The 23,427-nt window shown below is 51.7% G+C and overlaps 1 protein-coding gene across 1 annotated transcript in view; it reads left to right on the forward strand.

Moving 5' to 3' along the window:
* Positions 1 to 20,155: 20,155 nt before the first annotated feature.
* DSCAML1 (DS cell adhesion molecule like 1) overlaps positions 20,156 to 23,427 on the forward strand; it is a 368,693-nt gene continuing 365,421 nt past the window's right edge. Inside the window, exon 1 of the mRNA XM_017883085.1 lies at positions 20,156 to 20,381. Within this exon, the coding sequence (XP_017738574.1) occupies positions 20,156 to 20,381 (226 nt within the window). The remainder of the gene's footprint in view (positions 20,382 to 23,427) is intronic.

Here is a 23,427-nt window from a genome sequence, read left to right on the forward strand (position 1 = left end):
GCTACCAAGATGAGCCTGTGTGTGGTCACATTCCTGTGCTCTGCCATTTTCCACATGTACACCCTTGGGCCAGGGTGGGTGGGTCCAAGGGGCCTGGTGCTGAGCCTCCGCACATGTCCTGAAGGAGCCAGCCCTCTTCCCAGCCCCCTCCTGGTACTGAGCTCAGGCCACCTCTTTCCACTCTTGGGGCCACCTATTTGGAGGCTTGGTTAATTCCAGGGTCTGGGGCCAGGGAACAGATGGTGAGAGTGAGACCATCGACACACTTGCTCTAGTCCCCGTCCATGCAGGCAGGGACCCACCCAGGGCAGCCTCAGCCTGAGATGCCGCCAGGTCGCTCTGCCCACCAGTGCCCAACTCCTAATGCCCATGCCCCCTTTGCTATGAGTCCAAGGCTGAGGTCATGGAGGGAGGCCTCTGGGAGCTTCTGCACTCAGGAAGGAGCCCACCTTTCCTCTCCCTCCCTTCACTCAGAGGCCTCTAAGGCTGGAGGGATTGTGGGATTCTGGCACCACCTAGTGTCTGGCTTCCTCATCTGGGCCTGCAAGCTTTTGAGGGAGGGGAAGGGAGAACTGGCAGGAGAACCAAGCTACTGGAGCAGGAAATGAACAGGGCACGTTTGGGGGCCAGAGGCAGGATGGATCCCGCTCCACCTGGGAATTAAGCTCTTTGTCTTAATCCACTTCCCCCAGTCCCTGATAACCACCAACTCTCCTAAAAACACAGAAGGCTTGAGCAGGGAAGGGTCCTTAAAGAGCAAAACAGACCATCTTCAAGAAGGGGAAACTGAGGCTCTAAGAGAGGCCGTGGCTTGTCCGGAGTGACATGGCCAGCCTGAGTCAGAGCCAGAGGTAAAATTCAGGTCTCTGACTCCCCTTCCAGAGCTCTTCCCACCACACAAACATCCAAAGGACGGGGAGTAGTTGGTGGGGCAGGAAGGTGGACTCCCCACTGACTGCCTGGGGGTTTGGAGAGTGAAGGGGAAACAGAGAAGGCCTGGGGTTGAGGGGAGAAACTCCAGAGGAGACCAGGAGCCACACAGAGGAAGGCCTGGTGACTTACATCTCAGCACCAAGTCCTTGTGATACCCCACTTCAAAAGTGGACTCATTGGTGTCGGCCAAACCCTTAAATGGAATGCAATTTTTCTACGCAGGAGATAGAGGCATACACTTGAGCTCTCACTCGAGGTTGGGAGGAATGAACATGAATGGGGCAGGTCCAGCCAGGGGGACTTTCAGGAGGAGGGTCCCAACCTCTTGGACGCAGCAGCAAGGCAAAGAGGAAGAGGGGTATTCCAGACCTGTGGCCCACATAAGAGCACTGGAGAAGAGTCAAGTTTCTAGAATGTTCTAGAATGTTCCATACAGAGGACAATCTAGCCTGCCACCCTCAAAGGGAAATTTCACCTGCTCTGGATGAGTCACTTCCCTTCGCTGACCCTGCCTCAAGTCCTCCCTCCTTATGAAAGGTGAGGCTTAATCAGGTCTGAACCTGAGGGGCTTTCCAAACCACCACGTACCCAGATTCCCCCAGCCCGGTTGAATATGAGGCTTGGGGGGTGGCCTCTGCAGACTGAGGCTTAATGAGCCCCATGGCTCCAGGTGGCATTCAGAGGCCTGGGACTTGCTTCCTAGCCAGGACTCTTGTGAACATTTCCCTTCCCTCTCCAGAAAGGTCACACGGGCTGGCAGTTACTGAACTTTCGCTTCACTTTGGGATTTTCCACAATTCAGACCTGCATTGAGTCACAAAGATGTACCAAGCCTGGGAAATGACTGGGTGAATTACTCTTAATCACACAACTCCGACCACGACAGCCTCCGTCTGAGGGCGCAATTCCCTTTCTGACCACCAGAGGGAGCATGTGGCTTGCGCCGAATCCCCTCCAATTGCATGTTTTCAACTCAACCTTTCCAAGGGCCTTTGCCGGGAGGAGGGGCTCCTGGCTCCTGAATGGTCCGTCTGGTGCCCTGATTTCCTAGGAAAGCCCTCAGCTCTTCCCATTCCGCTTGTTCACCCCCCCCCCAGGTACAGCACTTGCCCCACTCTGGGGTAATTCTTGGCTGTGGAGTCTTAAGTGCTCATTCCTTCCCAGAGGTAGAGACCCCATGTGATCTACACATCTTCCCCAAAGCCTGGGGAACAGCGACGCCTCTAACCCTACTGAGTAAATCAACAGTAGGACATGGGGAGGGGCAGAGAAGTCAAGCAGGGACGTTTGTGGGGCTGGGAGGGGAAAGAGGCTTTGCCTGAGTAACTCTTCTCACCCCAGCTGCAGTGAGTGCATCTGATTCAACTGATGGGACATCGGTGGTGGTTCTGCCTCCCCAGGTGAACTCGAAGTGGAGCAAAAGGTGACAGTCACGGTTTAGTAGGTGGGCATGGCCAGGCGAGGGTGAGGGGAATGCAGGCAGGTGGAGCAGGTGAGGGTCCAAGGGAAACTGGACTTGTTTCACTGTCTGGGGAGAGGGCAGGTAGCTCTGCCCCGCCAGCCCCTGGGAGAGCAGTTCCAGAGCCCCCAGGCCCAGAGGTGCTGGCCTTGGGCAGTGGAGTTGCAGGGTCTCTGCTAAGTCCGCTGAGTCCTGGCCTTCCTCACAGTACCCATGAACAGGAAGAGCTGGGCAGGAAGCCCAGGGAGGGCCAGGAGAATTAGCCTGTGAGCCAGCAGCCAGTCCCACCCCCATCCCTTGCTAAAGCGTCCACCGCCCAAACCCATCCAGCCTCTGCACAGCTCCAGAGAAAGAGCCCTGTGGGCATGGAGGCAGAAGGGCTTCTGCTGGGTTCTGGCAGGCCCTCCCTGACTGGGTGGCCTGGACTTCCCCATCAGAGGAAGTAGAGCCTCAGATAGGCCAATCTCTAGCTCCTACAGGCTGATCTCCTGTCCAGGGTGAGGGTGGCCCTGGTATAGGCCTCCAGTTTTTCTAAATGCTTTGGGACATCAGGAGAAATCTCCACCCCGCCCCAGCAATTCTGAACTCTCTCTTGTACAGGGAGCAAGGAAGGGGTGCCCCAAAGAACTGAGCATCTCCACTGGTGCTGCCTCTAGTGAAGGAAGTGGGCTCCCTAGACAGACAGGGCTGGGAGTGGAGGGAGTCAGGGGTGTTGTGCTGAAGAAAGGCACAGGGCAGTGGGTGGTGTAGAGTCTCCTCCCAGGCTCTCCCTTCAACTGTCCCTCTGCTCTGTACGGCAGGGCTGCTGCGGGGAAGATTAGTCGCCTCCCTGTTGATCCGTGGCCCCAGGCAGCTGAGCTCTGAACTGCAATTCAGCAAGGGCCTCTGGGGCGGGTAATCTGTGCCTCACCAAGTGCCCATTCTTCATTCCTCGCAGGCTGCCTGACAAATGCCTGGCCAGCGGAGATCAGAGGCAAATGCCACGGCAGCTCGGCCCTGTTGTCAGAGCGAGTCACTGGCTGGGAAGATGGATTGGGCCTGGGCCTCGGAGCCAGGGCCACGGCAGCCTCCTTCCGGGACATCGGGAGGGCAGTGCTGAGCCCAGGGCTGCACTGGGAGAGCCGGAGAGGGGCCCAAGTGTCCTAGCCTTGGAAGAATCCCGGGGCTCAGACTCAGTGCCCCTCCCAGGTCTGGCTGCAGGAGGAGCCTTACAGACTGCAGACACTTCATAGTTTGCCGTTGAGTGATTGAGGACTTGGGAAGAAATCCGGTTTACAACTTCGAACCTTCATTCCCAGAGCTTCAACCTGACACTGGAGGGGCAAAGAAGGTGGCATTGGGAGACCGAGGGAGGGGTCTCCCCCACGCGTGGATGGACCGCATGTCTAGAATGGACTGGGACGAGCTGTGTTCAGGAGTGGCGGCTCCCCAAGTCCTGTTTTGGCGGATTTGATTTTCAGTTTGTAAGCATGGGGCCTCAGATGTAAAGAGAAGGTCAGAATTCAGGGAGGTTCGGGGTCCCCTGGCAGGGCAGGGCACCAGGGCAGGGCACCTGCCAGGGGACCCCAAATCTCCCTGAATTCTGAGCTTCCCTTCACAGGGTGCGGGTGAGACCAGGTCAGGAACACTCCTGAAACAGTGGAGGCCCAGCCTGGCCTGTCCTGCTCCTATGGACTTGCTGGGCTACCTGCTGTCACCCTGAGTGACACCCCGAAGTTCCTCAGCCCCAGGAGGCCTCCAGTCACCATGGCTGCTACTATCTCTAGATGTCTACACTTGGTTCCCTTTTCAAGATATGTTCACTGTCACTTCCCCAAAGGGCTACTTTGGTGTCACTGAGAGGAATTCCCCCTGGTGAGCAGGGCAGCAGGGAGGGGAGAAGACGGGAACGTCCTGAGCTGGGGAAGCGATTTGTGGCCCCGGAAGCCCTGCCTGCGGCTCTGCGCAGACCACACTGTGGAAGATGGAAAATTGGCTTCACTGCCAGCTCTGCTCTTGGCCTGCTGTGTGCCCTTGGGAAGGCCCTGGTCTGTCTCTGGACTTGGCTTTGGAAAACACAGACACAAGACAAAAGTCCCAAGCTTCAGCTCACACGTCAAGGAGCTGTGACTTTTCAGGGGAAGGGGTAAGGGGAGAGCTGTGGCTGACCCCCTTGTTCCCTCCCACCCCTTGGGTAGCTGTTCTTAGAGAAAAGCTTGGTACACCCCCACAGTCCCTGCAAATACATGCTTGGCGTCCTCCTGGCAGTGAACACAGAGGCGCCCAGCAAGTGATGAAGGCAGACAAAAAGACACAAAAGGAGATGAGGCTGGCTTGGCCCCGAGCCAGGAGCACGCTGAATTCTCTCGTGGTCTCTGTTTCCTGAACGGCCCATCAATCAGTAACCGAGTGCGCGCCCAACCCAGCCCACACAGGAGCCCGGTGTCCTCTGCTCTGCAGTAAATACTACTTCAGGCCTTATGTCTGAGGACCATATGCTCCCAACACAGCTAATAAAATCATCCAGGAGTAGCCTGGAGGCCGCAGACACCCGCCCCAGGGGGCGGGAGTGAGACGGGCCAGGCTGGGCCTCTGCTGTTCCAAGAGTGTTCCTGACCTGCTCTCTCTAGCACCCTGGGCACCTGCCAGGGGACCCTGAATCCCATGAATTCTGAGCTTGCCTTCACATCTGAGGCCCCACTGCTTATAAGCTACATGAGGGCAGGGATTGCATCTGAAAGTTCACCCACCGATCCCAGTACCTCGTCCCCCTTTGGGCACCTAGTGCACCCTCCATACATGTTTATTGAGTGCACACGTGACTGGTTGCCTAGAGGAATGAAGGAGTGATTGATTACCCACCAGGTGGGCCGCCCCTGCCCCTGCTCCATGCCCCCAGGAGCAAGGAAGTTGTTGGGCCAGGGTAGGCAGCTGGGGTGGTCTGAGGTGTGCATGATCCCTTCTTCCTTGGCCTCACAGTTAAGGTCACAGGCTTTGGAATCAGCAGACCTGGGTTTGAGCCCTGGCTTAGCCAATAATGAACTACGCATGTGCAAGCTCCCCTGGAGACTCAGTTTCCCTAAATGGAGAAACCATCTTTAGCCTGTGGACATTCTTTGCGTGAGGTCGATTACGTCTGAGGCTCTTTTTAGCGTTAAGGCGGCGCTGCGGCTTTTCCTGTGCCCAGCCAGGTATCCCTGCCCCTTCCTTCAATGCTTCCGCCTTGGAGAAAGCTTGCTTCTCCGGACAAATTGTGCAGGGAGGACAGAGGCCCCTGAGTCCGCCCTCAGACTGGCCAGGTCTAGGGAGAGGCTGGCGCAGCCATGGGCCCCAACCCCACGCACTCCCGGGCACCACGTGGGCCACAGCGTAGACTTGGCTGGCCCAGCCTTGGGGTCGCCCCGCCTCCTGGGCCTTCTGCCGGCTCAGCCATGGAGTCCCCACTTCAAAGTCAAGCCGGGCGCGTGGTCAAGCCTGTATCCCAAGCACTTGGAGGCTTGAGACGGCGATCCACGAGGTCAGGAAGATCCGAGAACCGATCCTGGGCCTAACCCCACGGTGGACCCCGTCCTACTAAAAATAAAAAAACTAGCTGGGCGAGGTGCGGGCGCCTGTAGTCCCCCAGCTACTCGGGGAGGCCTGAGCAAGGAAGAAATGGCGAAAAACCCCGGGAGGCGAGCTTGCCAGTGAGCTGAGATCCCGGCCCCACTTGCCTCCAGCCCGGGCGAACCCAGAGCAAGACTCCGTCCTCAAAAAAAAAAAAAAAAAAAAGTCAGCGGAAGGGTGGTCAATGACTACCATACCCAAAGCAGGGATAGTTTGTGAAAAAAGCCTTCTTGAATTATTAGGTTTTCTCCTTGTGTGTGTGTGTGTAACGCGAGTGTGAGATTGTGGTGAGTGTATGTGAGTTTGTGAGTAATGAATGTGTGTGTATGTGAGTAAACGTCTTACATCCTGGGGAATATGAAGTGTGTGTATGGTGTGGTGTGTTGTGTGTGTGATTGTGTGTGATGAGTTTTGTGCACGTGTAATGAAGTGGTGTGAAATGTGTTTACTTTGTGTGTTGTGTGAGTGGTCCAATTGTGTGGTGTGTGGGTATGTGAATGCTGGAATAGTGTGTCTGTGAGTGAGTGAATTGTGTGTGGATGTGTGTGTATGTAATGTGTGGAAAGTGTGTATGTTTGGAATGTTTGTGGACGTGGTGAATGTGAGAGTGGGTGTGAATGTGTGTGTATTGTGACTGGTAAAGTGGTGGGGTAATGTGTATGTGAATGTAATGTATGTGGAACGTGTGTGAATGTGAAGTGTGTGTGTGTGTGAAGTGTATGTGAATGTAGTGTAATGTGGATGTGTGTGAAATGTTGTGTATGTGAATGTGTATGTGTGTGTGAATGTTGTATGGAAATGTGTATGTGAATGTGTATGTGATGTGTGTGTGAATGTGAGTGTGAATGTGTGTGTATTGAATGTATGTGTATGTATGTGAAATATGTGTGAAATGTTGTGTAATTGTGTGTGTGATGAGTTGTTTATGAGATTGTGCGTGCATGAGTGTGTGCAACGTGTTATTCAAGTGGAATGCATGAAAATGTTTACTCGTGTTGATTTTGTAATTTCCAACATGATGGTGCAATGAATGTGTTTTACTTGTTGATTGTGTGTGCAATTGCATGTGTATGTTGTGTGAGTTGTGTATGTGTGTAGTGAATGTGTGGGACATGGAGTGTTGAATGTGGTGAATGTGAGTTGTGTGAATGTGCGTGTGTGGAATGTGTGTATTGAAATGTGTGTGTTGACTGTGTGTGTGATGTGTTGGTGTGAGGTGTGTGAATGTGTTTGCATGTGAAATGTAAGTGTGGGTGTGTATGTGAATGTGGTGTGCGAATGTGTGTGGTGAATATGTTAGAATTGTGTGTGTGTGAATGTTGTAAGTGTGTATGTATAGTTGTATGTGAATGGCTTGTTGAGAGAGTGGTGGAGTGCCGCTGGCTATTGTGGTGGAACTGGGGAGGAGCAGAGCAACCCAGGAGGGTGCGTGGGTGGACCTGGCATCTGGAGCCCTGCGCAGGGATTCGGCCTCCTCAGCTGAGAATCAGAGGTTTTGGAGGACACCATTCATCTCCTCCAGTAGTTCTTAGAGGCTGGCAAGGACACAGGCTGGGACAGGGAGTTAGCCCAGCCTCCGGCTTCACTGCGAGACATGACTGGGGTGAAGGGCAGGACCTGTGTAGCGGAGAATTTGGCCTCTGTCTATGTTGCACTGCACAGCAGCCTGCCACGCCACCATCCCATCCTGTGGCACTAGGGGGAGGCAGACACCAGGTTCCCTGTGTGGAGGCCTGGCGCTTCCTTCCGCGGAGGACCTCGGAGACACATCCAGCAGTGGGCCAGGGAGGCGGAATGTCCTCTCCAGCCATCAGAGCCAAGCCCTTCCCTCCGCCTTCCCACAGCTCCCACCCTTCCCACACTGCACTTTCCAGGAGTGCAGACGCAGCAGCTGGCCTCCCAGGACCTGTCCCAAGACTTCTCCTGAGCCCAGGGTCTCAGGGCAAGCTTCCGAGTTCACCTCTCCTGAATCTGAGGCATCCCCAACAGATGTGGAAGATTCGTTCTCTCTGGATGGATTTTTCCTCCTCTCGAACTTCGCAGTGGAAATGATATGAAGCAGGGGTGGGGCAGTGGCGGAGTTGCTGGAGCAGGATAGACAGGCGTGGGCGTGAGCTTGGCTTGGTCACTGACCAGCTGGGCAGCCCTAGGGAAGTCCTTTAGTGTCTCGGAGCCTCGGTTTTCTCATCTGTGAGAGGGGGTTTGTGATATCCAACTCATTAAAGAGACTGAATGAGATCATGTGTGTAAACGAGATATGTACGCCACAAAGTGCTATGAACATGTAAAATGGGTGAGGGATGAAGCAATGTTCACCAAGGCTTCTGCTGGGCTGGGCGATTGCATGTTTTTCAGCCATTTATTATTCAGCAAATTTTTGTTGACTATTAAGTATATGCCAGACACTTTATGTTTTTGACAAGCTTAAGTGGATAGTGTTTATGAAACTAGAGAACATAAACCTTCCAGTTTATCTTCTAGTCCAGAATTTCCCAAATGCCAGCCCCCAGACCTATGCTAAGCTTCTTACATCCAAATACTGGGAAATAGAAAATACAGATCCAAGATTCTGTAGCCTGGGATCTCTCTCTCCTCCTCACCTGTGCCTGTGTGCATGTGTAGCTGTGTGGTTTCGGAGCCACTGAGACCCAGAGATGGTAAATGCTGTCAGCGGATAGCATGTCCCATGCCAGGGGCTTCGGGCATGCGCCTATTAACTTTTCCAGAGGAACAGGGACTGCCCAGCCACGGTCTCAGGACTCCTCCTAAGGGTTTGACCCATAGGAACGTGTTGGCAGATTACCCAGAATATAGAGTCCGAAGGCCTTCTAATTCTATATTTTGTCACTTAGTGGCTGTGTCATTTAGTGCCTGCATAATTATCAGCAAGTCACTTGCTCTCTGAAGCCTCAATTTCCTCATCTGTAACATGGGGATATTGATGCCTGTCTTGCTGTGGGATGTTCATGTGAGCATACTTTGAAAACTGCAGGCCGGGCGTGGTGGCTCACACCTGTAATCCCACCACTTTGGGAGGCCTAGGCGGGCAAATCACAAGGACAGGAGTTCAGGACCAGCCTGGCCAGCAGAGTGAAACCCCATCTCTACTAAAAATGCAAAAATTAGCTGGGTGTGGTGGCATGCACCTGGAGTCCCAGCTACTCAGGAGGCTGAGGCAGGAGAATCATTTGAACCCGGGAGGTGGAGGTTGCAGTGAGCCGAGACCACACTTTTGCACTCTAGCCTGGGTGACAGAGGGAGACTCCATCCAAAAAAAAAAAAAAAGGAAAAGAAAACTGCAAAGCTCCACTTTTTTAACTCTGAAGAAAGCCAGAACCAGACTGAGTTTTCAAAGGAGAAACCCTTCAGGCTGAATTTTCTTCCACTTCTTCCAAGCCCAGCTGTATTTAATATTGAAAGAGAATCTCCATGGAGGAGCCCCCATCCCACCCAAAGGTTTCATGTACTCCGTTTTTGGGCGACACCTGCTGGCCATGGCAGGTACTGTGTCCTCCTCTAGCTAATCAACTCCGCGGAGAAAACTTGCCCATCTCCTTAGACATACACAGCCATGCTGCAGGGTCGGTGTTCTGTTCCCACTTCCACAGATCAAAAAGGTGAGACTTGGTCCTCCCAGCTCATGAGAAGTGCAGTGAATCTCTGACTCCAGGTTCTTGGCTCCATCTCATCCCTACTTCTTGCTCTTAGGCCAGGCGGAGTGGGAGTCATTCCTTCCCAGGTGGAGGAGACCTCCCACCCCACAAATCATTCTGAAGTAGGCACTGAGATTAGGGGCAAGGCCAGGGTTGGAGCCGAGGACAGACCTGGTCAAGAAACATTCATCCTTATGTCAACAACCCCACCAGGCAGCCACCACATCCAGTTCCCCATCTGCAGAGCAACTAGACCGATGGCAAGGGCTTCAGCGATAAAAATTCACTCTCAGGAGGCAGAGAGATGCCATTTGCTCAGGCTGCGTGGTGAGGAGCTGGGGACAGGCTATCCCCTGAGCCTGCTGCCTCTATGCCCACTGTGTGGGGCAGTGGCTAGCCTGAAATCTGGCGTGTGGCTTGGGGGAAGCGGGTGCCCCTGGCCAAGGAACTTCTCAGTCAGAAGGCAAAAAGTATTGTGATTGAGAATGAGGACTTGGCCTCATCCTTGAGAGATGCACACAAAATGATCAATGGATGAAATTAGGTAACATGAAATTTGCTTCAGAAAAATTCATGGTGATGGGAGGGGAGCATGGATGAAACAAAAAACTGGTCATGAGTCAACTATTGTAGCATCTGGGAAATTCGTTTTACAATTCTCCCCACTTTTGTATATACTTGAAATTTTCCATGTTCAAACTTTAAAAAAATGTAACAGCAGAGACACTACTACCACCATCAATGTGAATACATAGAATTAGACTGCCTTGAGCATCTGACTCTGCGTGAATTGGAGAACTTAGTTAATTTCTCTATGTCTCAGTTTCATTGTCCGTAAAATGGGGTTGATAATAATCATACCAGTCTTATAGGGTTGTTTTGAGATTATGCATCTGGAGGAATTAGCATAGTGCTGGGCCCACAGCAAGCACTCAATTATAATCACTGTCATTAGTAGGAATCCAGGGCTCTGGTTATAATTTGCCAAAAGAAGAAGCTACTTTGGCTGATGCAGACAAACAATTGGCCAGCCAGTTCAGCTTAGAGTTTGGACCGATGAGTCTTTGAGGACACAACTCTGAACTGCCATGTGCCGGGTGTGTGGGTGTCTCAGATGGGTAGACACACACCGTAGAGTCAAGCTTTCCTGAGACCCTGCAGGGAGGCCTTTTCCCTGCCTCTCTGCACATCTTTCCCATTGTTCAAGCCCAACTCACATCCTACCTTGGTTTTTGTTGACCACTCCTTTCTCTGAGCTTAAGCAGCTCTCTTCACAGACTCATCGAACCCCTGCTGTAGGTGAGACTGTAAAGATCATCGAACCAGCCACGTCATCATAGCTTCATTCAACAAACAGTCATCAAAGACCTGCCTTGGGTGCTGAGGATGGAGTGGTGAATAAGGTGGGCAAGAGACTGAGGGCAACAGGGCCTGGGAGGGAGGTAAACACCACAAAGCTGAGCACAGGCCAGGCAGTCAGGAGCCCTGGACCTAAGCCCTGACTCTGCCATGTGACCTGGGATGCCCTTCACCTGCTGGCCACTGTTTCCTCCTGGGAAGAACAATGAACTTGCAGGAGATGCTCCCCAGGTCCCTTCACACTCTGACCTGCCAACTCTGAGCATGTAGGCCTCCCTATGTTGCTCTTTAAACATCTTCTTCTCCACTGGAATGCAAGCTCCCTGAGGGCAGGGACTCTGTGCTAGACTTTCCAGGGATCAGGGAACTCCTCGCACAGGGACTGGGCACAGACTTGCCAAAACAATGAGTAAACCAATAAAATGTACTTCCTCCAGGCCAAGTGTGGACCAGAAACTGTGAAAGAACAGAGTTTTTAACCGGGAGAAGCGGGAAATAGATCCCCAAAAACCTCACACTGTACCACTTGGAGATTAACGATGCCCACCAGTGTGTTAAAGCCTGCAGTAAAAAACAAAACAAAACAACTCCCACAAAACCTATTTACCTGTGCTTATTCCAGTCTTTTCCAAACCTATTTGAGCATAGATCACTTTCTGCACCTCACCTGTTACCTTCTCGTGAAACACTTGTGAAATGCTATATTAGATCTTTGTTTTCAGCTGGGTTTATTAAAAATAAGGTCAAGTTTGGTAAAGATGCTAGGTTTCAATGTCATTGTGGCCTGAAGTAGGAACCTTATTGCTGCATTCTTAGCTGAGCTCTGCCACCCTTACTGGGGCTGGGCTAAGACCTTAGATGACATTCTGAGCCCCTTATTGTGTAGGTAAGTGCCATTCGACCCAGGCAACACCTCATTTCCCAACTTTCACCAAATGATGAATGGGATCATGTTTTCTCTCAAATCATCCACATCAGGATTACAGGCCGAGGAGGCCCGTTCAGTAGAAGTTCATGGGATAGTGGTCCAGATGATTGGCATGTCAGCCCAGGAAAGCCAACAAAACATTGGACAACAGTAAGAGAAGATCAGCTACCTACTGAGGGGGTGATGTTGCTGGACTGGAGCTGCTCAGACCTCATCTGGATGCATGAGTCTATTCAGTTTTAAGAGAGATTTTTTTTTTTAAATTTTATGAGACAGTCTGTCACCCAGACTGGAGTACAGTGGTGCAATCACAGCTCACTAACATCCTCAGCTTTCTAAGCTCAGGCGATCCTCCCACCTCAGCCTCCCGAGTAACTAGAACTACAGGCATGCGCCACCATGCCTGGCTATTTTTAAAATTTTTTGTAGAGATGGGTCTCTCTATATTGTCCAGGCTGGTCTTGAATTCCTGGGCTCAAGTGACCCTCCCACCTCAGCCTCTCAAAGCGCTGGGGTTACAGGCGTGAGCCACCATGCCTGGATGAGATATCGCTAAAGTTGAATATAAGCAAAGAGGGAAACCAGAACAGGGAAAGGTCTATAAATTTAGTCAGAAAAGAAAAAAGATTTGTAGCCTGGCAAAAGGAAGGTGTGGGGACCTGCGGTAGCAGTTCTCGAGTATTTGAATAGCTGTCATTTGGTCGAGATTGGGCACAACCTTTGAACTCCAGAGAGCTAAGGCAGATTTGGGCTTGATAAAGAAAAGCATGCATACATGACTGTGGACAATGAAATTAGATAAAATTCTGTGTGGGGAGCAAGCCCCTTGTCCCTGGCAGCATCTGAGAGACTGAGGTGACACCTGTTGGGTCAGTGTAGAAAGCCAGTGGGTGTGAGATGGGGCCAGGTGAGGTGAGCTCTAAGGCACTGCCCCCTCTCAGATTCTGTGACAGAGGAGCCAACATTCCCCATGGTCTCCAGACAACGTCTTTGTTCAGCCTCCCTGTCCCAAACTGCAGCCCGCTCACCACTGGGGCACCCCAGGAGCCATGGCTTTGGCCTCCGGCAGGTGGAATTTCTGGGCAGCACATTTCTCCTGCTCAGAGTGGCTGAAGGGCTTGCTAGTGTTTTGTAGCAACTCCTGGACTTTGAGGAGGGTCTCAGTCCACAACGCTGGTGGCCAGTCACAGCGACAGGAGGGATGCTGCCCTGCAGAGAGACCATGGAAGGCATTAGGACAGCACCAAAGTATCTCCTGTCCCGAGATCCTCCAGCACATGGACTGGCAAGTCCAGCCCATGGTGAAATGGCCAGACTTTCTAGGAAGAGAACTTTCATCATCTAAGTCAAGGTCACCATCATGGGCCTGGGCCTTGACTTTCTCTTCTCTGGGGAGGAAAACCTCTGCAAGGGGGCTTCTGTGTGAACAGCACTGTACAAATACATGATTGACATACGGACTCAAGACTTCTGAGGCAAGGGGGGAGCCCTGGCTAGAATCCAAAGAACCTAGTCCCTGGTCACAGTGTGACCCAAGGAAAGCTCCTGGGATGGATTCAGGTTTTGCAGGGCTGGAAGCTTAGATGATTGAGGGCTGGAAGCTTAGACCTCTCTAAGGAAAACAATACACAATTATGAATATAAAATTAGGTAAAATATGATTATTAACATATTAATAATCAAATGTGATTATTAATTTAGAACGATAAAAAGAAATTGCAACAGGTTACAAATCTTGAGAAAACTGATAAATGCCATCATGAAATCCAGACAGATAACATAATATTTGTATTAACTGACACGCCTCAAAAATGCTTTCTAAATTAAAAAAAAAATTTTTTTAACATTACTTCTGCTCACAGCTTTACACAGGCTGGCTTCTGGCTCCATGCATTTCAAACCTTGTCTTTCCTACACTACACACACACCTCTGGTGCAGGCACCTGAGGCCACAGTTATACTGTGATACAACTTCTGACTCTGCAACTTCATGTCACAAAGCACGGTGAGTTGGCCCAGTCGGTGATAGGAGAGTTCCTGCAAGCCTTTCCCTACCCTGGAAGTACATGCATGGCCTGTCAACCGTATAAACACATTCCACCAATCCCAAGCCAGAGTCAGATCCCCTCAAAATGTTCACCAGACCTACCGAGAAACCAGAGCAGAGAACGGTAGCAGCCGTGATTGACTGTAGTTCAACTTTCTACAAATGTTTTCCTATCTGACCATATGAACACATTACTAGGGCCCAAAAGGAACCTGAAGCTTGAGCTGTGTAAGTGTCATGGTATAAGCATCCCAAATCTGCTTCTGGGGCTCCTCTGATATTCACTCTGTTCATCTATATAATGATCAAAACAATTCTGGCATATGTATCCAGATCCTTTTTGGTGAGAATCTGAAATGGACGAAAACATAAAGCCTCTGGAACCTAAAAGCGCTGCCTACAGGGTCAAGATGACAACTGTGAAGACCACAGTGATGCAGGCTGAGCAGGAACTGCTGAGACTTCTTTGGTTTTAGGGGTCAGCACTCCTGCGGGGTCTAATGTCCTGCCAAATGCTCACTCCTGGAGACCAGAAACTCTAACACAAGAACTTTCGGCTGGACGCAGTGGCTCATGCCTGTAATCCCAGCACTTTGGGAGGCCGAGGTGGGTGGATCACCTGAGGTCAGGAGTTCGAGACCAGCCTGACCCACATGGAGAAACCCTACCTCTACTAAAAATACAAAATTAGCCAGGCTCGGGGGCACATGCCTATAATCCCAGCTACTTTGGAAGGCTGAGGCAGGAGAATCACTTGAACCTGGGAGGTGGGGCCTGCAGTGAGCCGAGATCGCGCCACTGCACTCCAGCCTGGGCAACAAGAACAAAACTCCATCTCAAAAACAAAAACAAAAAACAAAACAAAAAAAAACTTTCAAGCTTAAGGCTTCGATCCCAGCTAAAGGACATCTCTCTGGAAGGCATGGCACGTGAGGCTGTAATCAGATATCTGCTACCTTGTAAGAATAAGCCCATCTGGTCATTAAATCAACATTTACTGAGTGTTCCCCTAGTACCAGGAGGCACCAGGCTAGGGCCTGCATGTACAAATCGAAAGGGTCAGAGCCCAGTGTCTACAAGAGGAGACAAGTCAGACATGTGCATAAATAGCCACAATTCTAGACAAAGGGATGAGATCCATGGGCCAAGTAGATGTCTGAGGCAGTGGGAGCCCAGAGGAGGCCTGGTCAGGGATAACTGGGGGTACCTGACCAGGCCCTGCTGAATGGGAAGCCTTAAACAGGTGAAAAAGGGGGCACTGGGTACTTGAGAAGGGTGAAGGTTTTCCAGCGTAGAAGACACTTTCATAAAATTTGATAAGCACATTTGTGAGTGACCCATGGGCCAGAAGAAATGCCAGAAGACTTGGGAAGCCAGCAAATTTAGCTCCACTCATTGCACTTTCTTTTTTTCCCTATTTCTCTCAGTTTTCATACCTTCCACACCACCACTCTCCAGAGAGAAATGTGACAATGAGCTTCAGCTCCATCGAATCCGGACTTCATGGAATCTCTCTGCGTTGGCTTCTCAACCGATTTCAGAGTTGTGAGCTGAGAAAGAACGGCGGGAGAGAGGCCACAGTTTTCCAGGGGACTCCTGCCTTGCTGGGGGCTTCTACAGCCCCTGACCAACCATCCTGGAGTCATTGCTGAGACAGCAGCCTGAACAAGGGCAATGGGACCTCAGAGACGGCATCTGTACTGTCGGAGCGCCCCAGGGCTTTAGACCCTTTGCTCCAGTGAGCTTAGAGCCATAATATTGTCATCCAGAATGATGAGAGAGTAAGTGGCAAGCATACCTAGACATCTTCTGAGCCCAGCAGACAGAATTTTGGTTTAAGGAGAACCTGGGTAGTTTAATGACACATACTATTTTTTTAAATATATGTATCATACTCTATGAATTGTAATGATTCATCCCATCTCAAGAAGATGGAATTTTAGATGTATGTGGATATATTTGAAGCCAACACGGTTTATTTTGTGTAATGTTTTTGTGCCTATTAGTTTCTGAATGTCTGTGCATAAAAGCTTCTGTTTCTCTGCCTGCACACATTTGTGGGTACACCCTATACACCTATGTGGGGTGGGAGGGGGGAATGTGCATATTTGTTTGCATTTACCTTGTATTTGGTCTTAGGAAGAGATTTTGGTGATCATTCTAGCCCAACTCTTTCACCTCACTGATGAAGAAACTGAGGTCCAGAAAGGCAAAGGTGACTTGTCACAGATCACACAGCTGGCTATGGAGACAGAGATGACACAAGAACCTAGGATTTCTGATTTGTAGATGAGGACCTTTCCTATAATATTAAAATCAATTATAAATTGCAGGGAGGGAAGCAGGGAGATCCTTGTTTTTTCCTCCCCCAACCGATAAGTAAGTACTAAGAAGGTCAATCTTGAATTAGCTATATAATACCAAAAGTTAAGTTTTTCACACTGACCTGGTTCAGTATTGATTCCTTTTATGAACACCCTATTTATACTCAAGTTGTCAAAGAATTCCAGAGGGCATATGAAGCCTTTGTTAAAATAATTATATGCCTTTGTTTTTGAAGAAAAGTATCCAAAATATATAAGCTTATTGTTTGAGTTAAACAATAAAAACATCTGCTGTTTCTCATGATGGCTCTAGTCTTAATATAACATGGCAAAATAATACCCCCTAAATATCCATGATTAACCTGAATTGGAGAGGGCTCACCTCCCAGTGACTTCATGTAACTGCTTCAACTGGCTTTGGTTAAAAAAACAAAAACAAAAGCACAAAAGCCAAAATATAGACAGATCATCACCCAGCATTCTGATGCAAGAAAATATTAAAACAAATCACTGCTTTTAAATGGATAGTGTGTTCCTACTAGAAAAGAATCCCACAAATTTGAGGCTTAAAAAACATGGAGCATATGCATAGGTGCCAATGCAGAATTTCTGGATCGTGTTCAAATCACATTTAAGCACAGGTGTGCCTGTCATTAAGTGTTTATGTTTACCTGTACACATGAATGTTTGCCTGGGCAACTGTGTTTGTTCTCACTCCAGTGTGAATATATTTGTGTGTGAGTGTGAAGGTTTCCAGATAATTTTGGGAACTGTCCCTTCTATCAAAATAAAATATAGCCCCTCCAAAATGTCAGCTGAAGAGGGGGCTGTCAGGGTTTAAGGTGGGCGTGGGGTAAAACACGCCGCCTGACTCTCTTCCCCAGCGTTCCATTTTTCCCTTGGGATTTCCTGGCCTGCTGGATCGCCCACCCCTAATATAACTCCTGTTGAACAGAAGACTTCTGGATATATCTGAGCCAACTTGTCATTTTCAAAGATATTTCCCTAGATACTAAGGAAGAACAAAATCAATGGGAAACACAAAAAGCATAAGGCCTGACCTGCCTATTTTTCAGGTCCTTCTTTTGTTAGACATTTCTCCAGGCCCTTCCAGCCTCAACGTGCACCTTCCGTGTTTCTGCAACCTCTTGCCTGGATATCCAGCTCCTTGACTCTGGCCTTGTCACAGCATGGAATGCACGATATCATCCCAACATCCCACAGTTCCCTCCTCCCAGCTCCCACAGGTCAAGGTCCTTGTGAGCAAAGCCATTCCCATTCATGATAGTTACCTGTGCTCACGATGTGCCAGCCATGGGGCTTGTCTTATTTAATCCTCGCTATGACTTTCCAAGGCAGATGCTGGGGATGTCCCCATTCCACCAGTAAGGAAACTGCAGCTTGGCGTGCATACATTTCCCAGGCACACAGCTGGCAAGTGGCAGAGCTGGGCTGAGAACTCATCTCTTGCTGTTTCCAAAGCCAGGCTCTTAACCATGACATTAAAAAGCTTCCTTTTGCCACAGGGGTCCCCAGGTCTGCTCTCCCCACCTGACCACCCCTTTATTTCCACATATATGTCACCTCCCAGGGACAGCCAGACTGCAGTCACCGGCACAGTGAATGACCTCGCCCTTCAGGTAATGCACATGTTGTGGTTCTTTAAAGCCCATTGCGTGTAACTAGCATAAAACCTCCTACACTCAGGTTATAGAGGTACTTGGAGTGGATGCAAAGAGGAGGGGCCTTCTCTACTTCCAGCATGTGGGGCACGGAGCAGCTGTGCTGATACCCCCAGGCCCACTCAGATCCCCTCCCAGCAGACAGCAGCCCCTTTCATCCTGTCTGCCTTAGCGGTTTATTTTAGGCATAGTCTGACCAGGTGCTCTGGGTCAATAGGCTTAGTTTTAAATAACTGGATTCCTCTCAATGACCGTTCCCTTTAGAAGGGAAGTGGCGTGGTAGAAGAATAAGCCAGCAGCCTGGCGGCGGTGAGAGATGGGAGCTAAGACAGAAGACTGGAAACGTGAGGGCTCTGTCACTCCCTGCGTGACCTCAGACAGGCTCATGGCTTCCCCACTCTGGGCCTCAGTTTCCTTATCTGTAAAGGAAAAGATTGGTCTGGGTCATCTCGAACACCCCCTGCAGTCTGCCCCCCCATCTCTGTACTACGCCTGTGTTTCCAGATGACAAAACACATCCTGCAAATTGTTCAGGGTGGTGATTTCGCATGGAGGAGCTGAGCCACCGAGGGATGCAGCAGCTTATAGAGCAAGCTCTGCTCTGGAGTCGGGAGGCCTGGGTTCTAGTCTTGCTTCTGATACAAACTTGGTGGCCTTGAACAAGCTAAGCCCCGTTTTTCTCACCCGTTTAAAGGATGAACCTTGAAAACATTATGCTGAGTGAAATAAGCCAAGCACAAAAGGACACATACTTTATGATCTCACTTATGAGGTACCTAGAATAAGCAACTTCATAGAGACAGAAAGTAGAATGGTCGTTGCCAGGAGCTGGGGGAGGGGAGGGGAATGGGGAGTTATTATTTAATGGGTGCAGGATTCTGTTTGGGATGATGAAAAAGTTTTGGAAATGGTTAAGTGGTGATAGTTGCACATCGTGAATGTATTTGATGCCACAGAATAGTACACTTCAAAAGGTTAAATGGTAAATTTTATGTTATGTGTATTTTAACATATAAAAAACACACACTTTTCAAAATTTAGTTAAAATTTCTAGGGATATTTTGGCAAAACCTGGGAGTGAGGAGTTCCAATTCTCCTGTGTGAACTTAGGTCACACATTTCGAAGAAGTAAATTTTCTTCCTCTGGCAAATGCAGCTAGGCAGCGGCCCCCTTCTTTCCCTCCAAACTTCACACTCCACACCTTGGAGTGTGCCCAGGTGCAGCCAAATTGTCAGGGCATACTCAAAGCAGCTTCCATGACCCTGCAAAGGGAGCTCCAGTCCTGGCTCATAGGCCATTCTCAGGGGTACCTAGATCCCTTCTCTGGGTTCTATGTACCCTCTTATTTTGGAATTAAGACAAAAGGAGGGCTTTCAAACCATATTGACCTTTTACAGCAGACCTGGCTCAGCCATGCTTGAGTCCCCAGTGCCTGAGCCAGTGCCTGACATAGCAGGTTCTCAACATTCATTTGGTCACTGAGAAGACGCCCTCACACCAGTGCTATTCTATGCCAACTTCATAAAGATGAGTGTAAGGAATAAGTCAATTTCTGCCAGGCAAGAAAGCTATAGGGGTGGGTAGGTGAAGATGAAGAAGGAAGATACACAGGTAGAGTAGACATTAAACTGCTCATTGCAAATAATTGTTTAAATAGTCACAACGTACCCAGTGCTGAGGAAAATTTGAACATAGTGCCAGGGGGTAGCTGGACTCATGTGGGGCTCTCCGGAGGACAGGCTTGCGGAAGTCAGGAGGGGTTGGAAGGGCAGCTACGAACTTTGGGGTGGGGAGTAGCACCAGACAGCACTGAAAAGCCTGGGATTCTACCCAGAGCATCCATGCTCCTCCCGGGGGGTAAGCTAAGTCGGAAAGAGGCAGGAAGCTCGTGTCCCAGGTGACTTAGGCCAGTAGAAACCGGGCGTCCTTGACCGAGGCATGGCAGGCTCTTGGCACATGGATGACACATGCCTGTGTGCTACCACAGGCTCCAAGCCAGTGGGTGACAGGGACCCCTCGCCTCTCAGACAGCGGAGCCGGTTCAGGGCCTTCTGGCCCGGGCCGCCGCCCCTGTTCCTGGGCTTGTGGGGCTGGGGTCCGTCTGGGCTCCGGGCTCGCGCGGCGCTCACCACCCGGGGTGCCGCGGGGGGGCGGGGAGAGCGGCCGCCTAGCCCAGCCCCGCGGATGACAGGAGCCGGGGAGCCGAGGAGGGAGGAGCCGCCGCCGCAGCCGAGCGCTGGGCTGAGGAGCAGAGAGAGCGGGGCGCGGAGTGCGGGCGGCTGGGAGCGCGCTGAGCGGGGGAGAGGCGCTGCCGCACGGCCGGCCACAGGACCACCTCCCCGGAGAATAGGGCCTCTTTATGGCATGTGGCTGGTAACTTTCCTCCTGCTCCTGGACTCTTTACACAAAGGTGAGACCTGCGCGGGCGGCTGGGCGGCGGAGGCGGTGGGGCCAGGGTGGCGCGGCTGGCGGCAAGGCGGGGTGCCTGACTGGCTCCAGGTGCCTGGGGGGGCCAACGGGGTGCAAGGCCTCGGGTGGGGCGCAGCAGGGCGGGGCAGGCACCCTGACAGGGGCCGAGTGAGAGTCAGCTGCCGACCGCTCCGCCAGTCACCCGCGTCTGCCGTTTTGGGGCGCGCCCGTAGGGGTGGTGGCGAAGGAGCCCCTCATCTCCCGGCTTCCCGCCGGGGCGGCAGTTCTGCCCTGGACCCCTCCCCCAGCCCCTTGCCAGCTTCCTGCGGTTTGGAGGCGCTGGGACCCCGGAGTGCCCTCCGAGTCGAGGGGTCCTCAGGCCGTGACTCTTGAACTAGGAATCCTCGCTTTTTCGGGCCTCGGACTCGGCGGTTGATGCCTCCGCTATGTGCGTGCGCCCCTCTCCTGCCGCGGACCCCAGCCCTGGCGCCAATGTTGGCGCACCGCATGGCGCTTATACGCGCATTGGCTGGAGGCAGGGTGGGGATAGTGAGAGTCCCGAGAGCTGGAGGTCCCTCGGATAGCAAGTTTGTTCTCCAAACCCGGAGGTCACCCTCCTCCGGCCCCACCTCACCCCTCTGCCCCGGGCGCTAGCCCCGGCTTGGTGCGCCACCGTGGCCACCTCGGGCAGCGCACCCCAAGGTGCGAGATTCTCCGCTTCCGCGCCTGGCCAGTTGGACCTGGGGACAAGTCTTCAGGCTGGGGGGCGTGTCCTTCTTCCTGGAGAGAGGGGGTTGCTGGGGTGGGTCCAGGTGCCCGGCATGTCCAGACCTGTGGCTGGGGCGCAGCGTACCTGATCCGCGAGGTAGCCGGGACCCGGAGGTTGGAAGAGGGCAGACATTTCCGACTGAAGTCACCTGTGCACTGAGTCGGGACCAGGCAGGCGCAAGTAGTCGGGCTTCCAGGCTATCGCAGAGGACGTGCCCCGGGGCTCGCAGATGGCGGGAGATGAGGCGGCCGAACTCCGCGCCCTTGCGCGGTAGAGCACACACGCTCCAACAAGCTCAGCGTCACCTGTTCAGCCCTCTAACTTTTCTCCTTCGCTCCCCGGGGCGGCTTCTCTCTTCCTTTGCCCCGGCTGTTGCCCTGGTCGGGCGGCAACTCTTGACCCTCAGGCGATGAGGAAGGGCACTCCAGCGGAGGGTTGGCGCCCGGGGAGGGGTCCAGCCCTGCCCTGCTGGTGCTCCAGGGGTCTGGAGTCTGCAGCCTGCCGGAGCCCACTGCGATACACCGTGGGCTGGGGGAAGGAGGATAACCCTTATTTGTACATACCGTCGGGTCAAAGCTAGACTCAAGGCCAAGATACTGCTGGCATGGCATTTACTGGGCGATCGGATTGCGGGACAAGGAAGGGTGGCGTCAAAAATCGTGGACAAAGTAGTTGAGGTTTTCAGGCCCAGTGGGGTCCCCCGGGTTACACACCAAGGCTGGTCTCTGCTGTTTAACCCCTTGCCCCCCACATCACACTCCTTCATCCTACCTTAGCAGAGCAAGAAGCCTGCCTCCTGTTCAAGCCCCACCCCCGAACCCTAGTCTCCCTCTCCCCAGGTTCTTCCTGGCTCCCTCCGCCCCCGCAGGCTGGCTCGGCTCGCAGCTTTAATTACATTAATATTAAAAATACATAAGGTGAGGAGCGGGTTTCTCTCTCGATAGCTCTCTCTCCAACCCCCATCCCCTTTCCCAATTTGTCAGGCGAGAAAGCACAGGCCCAAGCCGCTGCCACACTCTAGCCCGGCTTTGTCCCCAACTCCCCCATGCCTCCACAACACTCTGTGGAGACCTCTTCCACGACATCCCATTCCCCGGGACTGCAGGAGGCCCCTCAGCAAATACCGGAAGGACGCTCCCCTCCCCCTTCCAGGAGCCTGGCATTAATAAATGAAGCTGAGCTACTTGATAGGGCGGGAGCAGATGGGGGTGGGGGTGCAGAAAGACCCAGAAGGCAACAGGACAGCCAAGGAGCAAAATCTTGTCCAACTCGAGAGGGAAGTTGCCAGTGGCCTTGGACCTGTAAGCGGGCTGGAGGTGCCAGTTGTGGCGGCCCCTCAGTGGCCTTTGGGTCCGCAGAGCCTGGTGCCCCTGCGATTCAGAGGCTCCAGCGTCTGTTGGGCGCCAGGGCACCTCGCCAGACAGGCCTTTCTTTTCCTTGGTGCCTTAATTGGGTCTTAGGTGCCAGGCTGGTCCCCGGGGCCTGTTCTGCTTGGGGTGGCGTGGTAGGGGGTGGCAGAGGCGGCTCGGGGAAGATGTGATGCGGAGACAGCAAGAAAGATGGGGTTTGGTGTATTTTCTCTCCCGTTGCCAGTCACCCCCGCGGCACCAAGGAAAATGTAAATGTGAATGTTCGAGCCTGTTACAGAAAACAATATCCTCTTGCAATAATTTGTACGTCCATCTGTGAGGAGCGGGAGGAGGCAGGGAGAGAGAGAAGAAAACAGGATGAGATGGAGCATCCTCTGGATGGAATTAAGCAGTTATTGAATGTGTTTTAAGCTTCTGTTATTTCCATTCCTCTCAAAATACCTTTTTTTAAAATGATGCCTGAGCTCAGACTGATTCCCTAGAACTAAACTGGGAAGGGGTTTTAATCATCGGTTATCAAGTCTCCAATAACTGCCTTATTATTGCCAAAACAAATCCAGGTTTAGGCAGCCGGATGAACCCCGGCGAGGCGCTCTCCGTTGTTCCATCCAGCGTGCCAGCATCTGTGTTGCCTGCATTTGCATTTTTACTGTGTAAAAGAACAAGCTTCCCCGGCACTAAAATTCCTGTTTTCTAAAAGCCAAAATAATGGATTGCATTGATTTTTTCATTTCCCACCCCAACTTCTCCGATGGGGGCTCATGGTTCTTCTCTCTTGAGAAGACCAAATTAAAAGCCTTCGTCAGGCCATTAAGAAAATCTCCAACATTCTGTTCAGTGTCTAATTAAAAAAAGGGAGGGGGGGCGATGGGGAAATGTGTTTTTAAAATCTTGAAATGGCAAACACA

Source organism: Rhinopithecus bieti, unplaced genomic scaffold (genome assembly GCF_001698545.2).
Source record: "Rhinopithecus bieti isolate Rb0 unplaced genomic scaffold, ASM169854v2 scaffold_11964, whole genome shotgun sequence".
In the NCBI taxonomy this organism is placed as follows: Eukaryota; Metazoa; Chordata; class Mammalia; order Primates; family Cercopithecidae; genus Rhinopithecus; species Rhinopithecus bieti.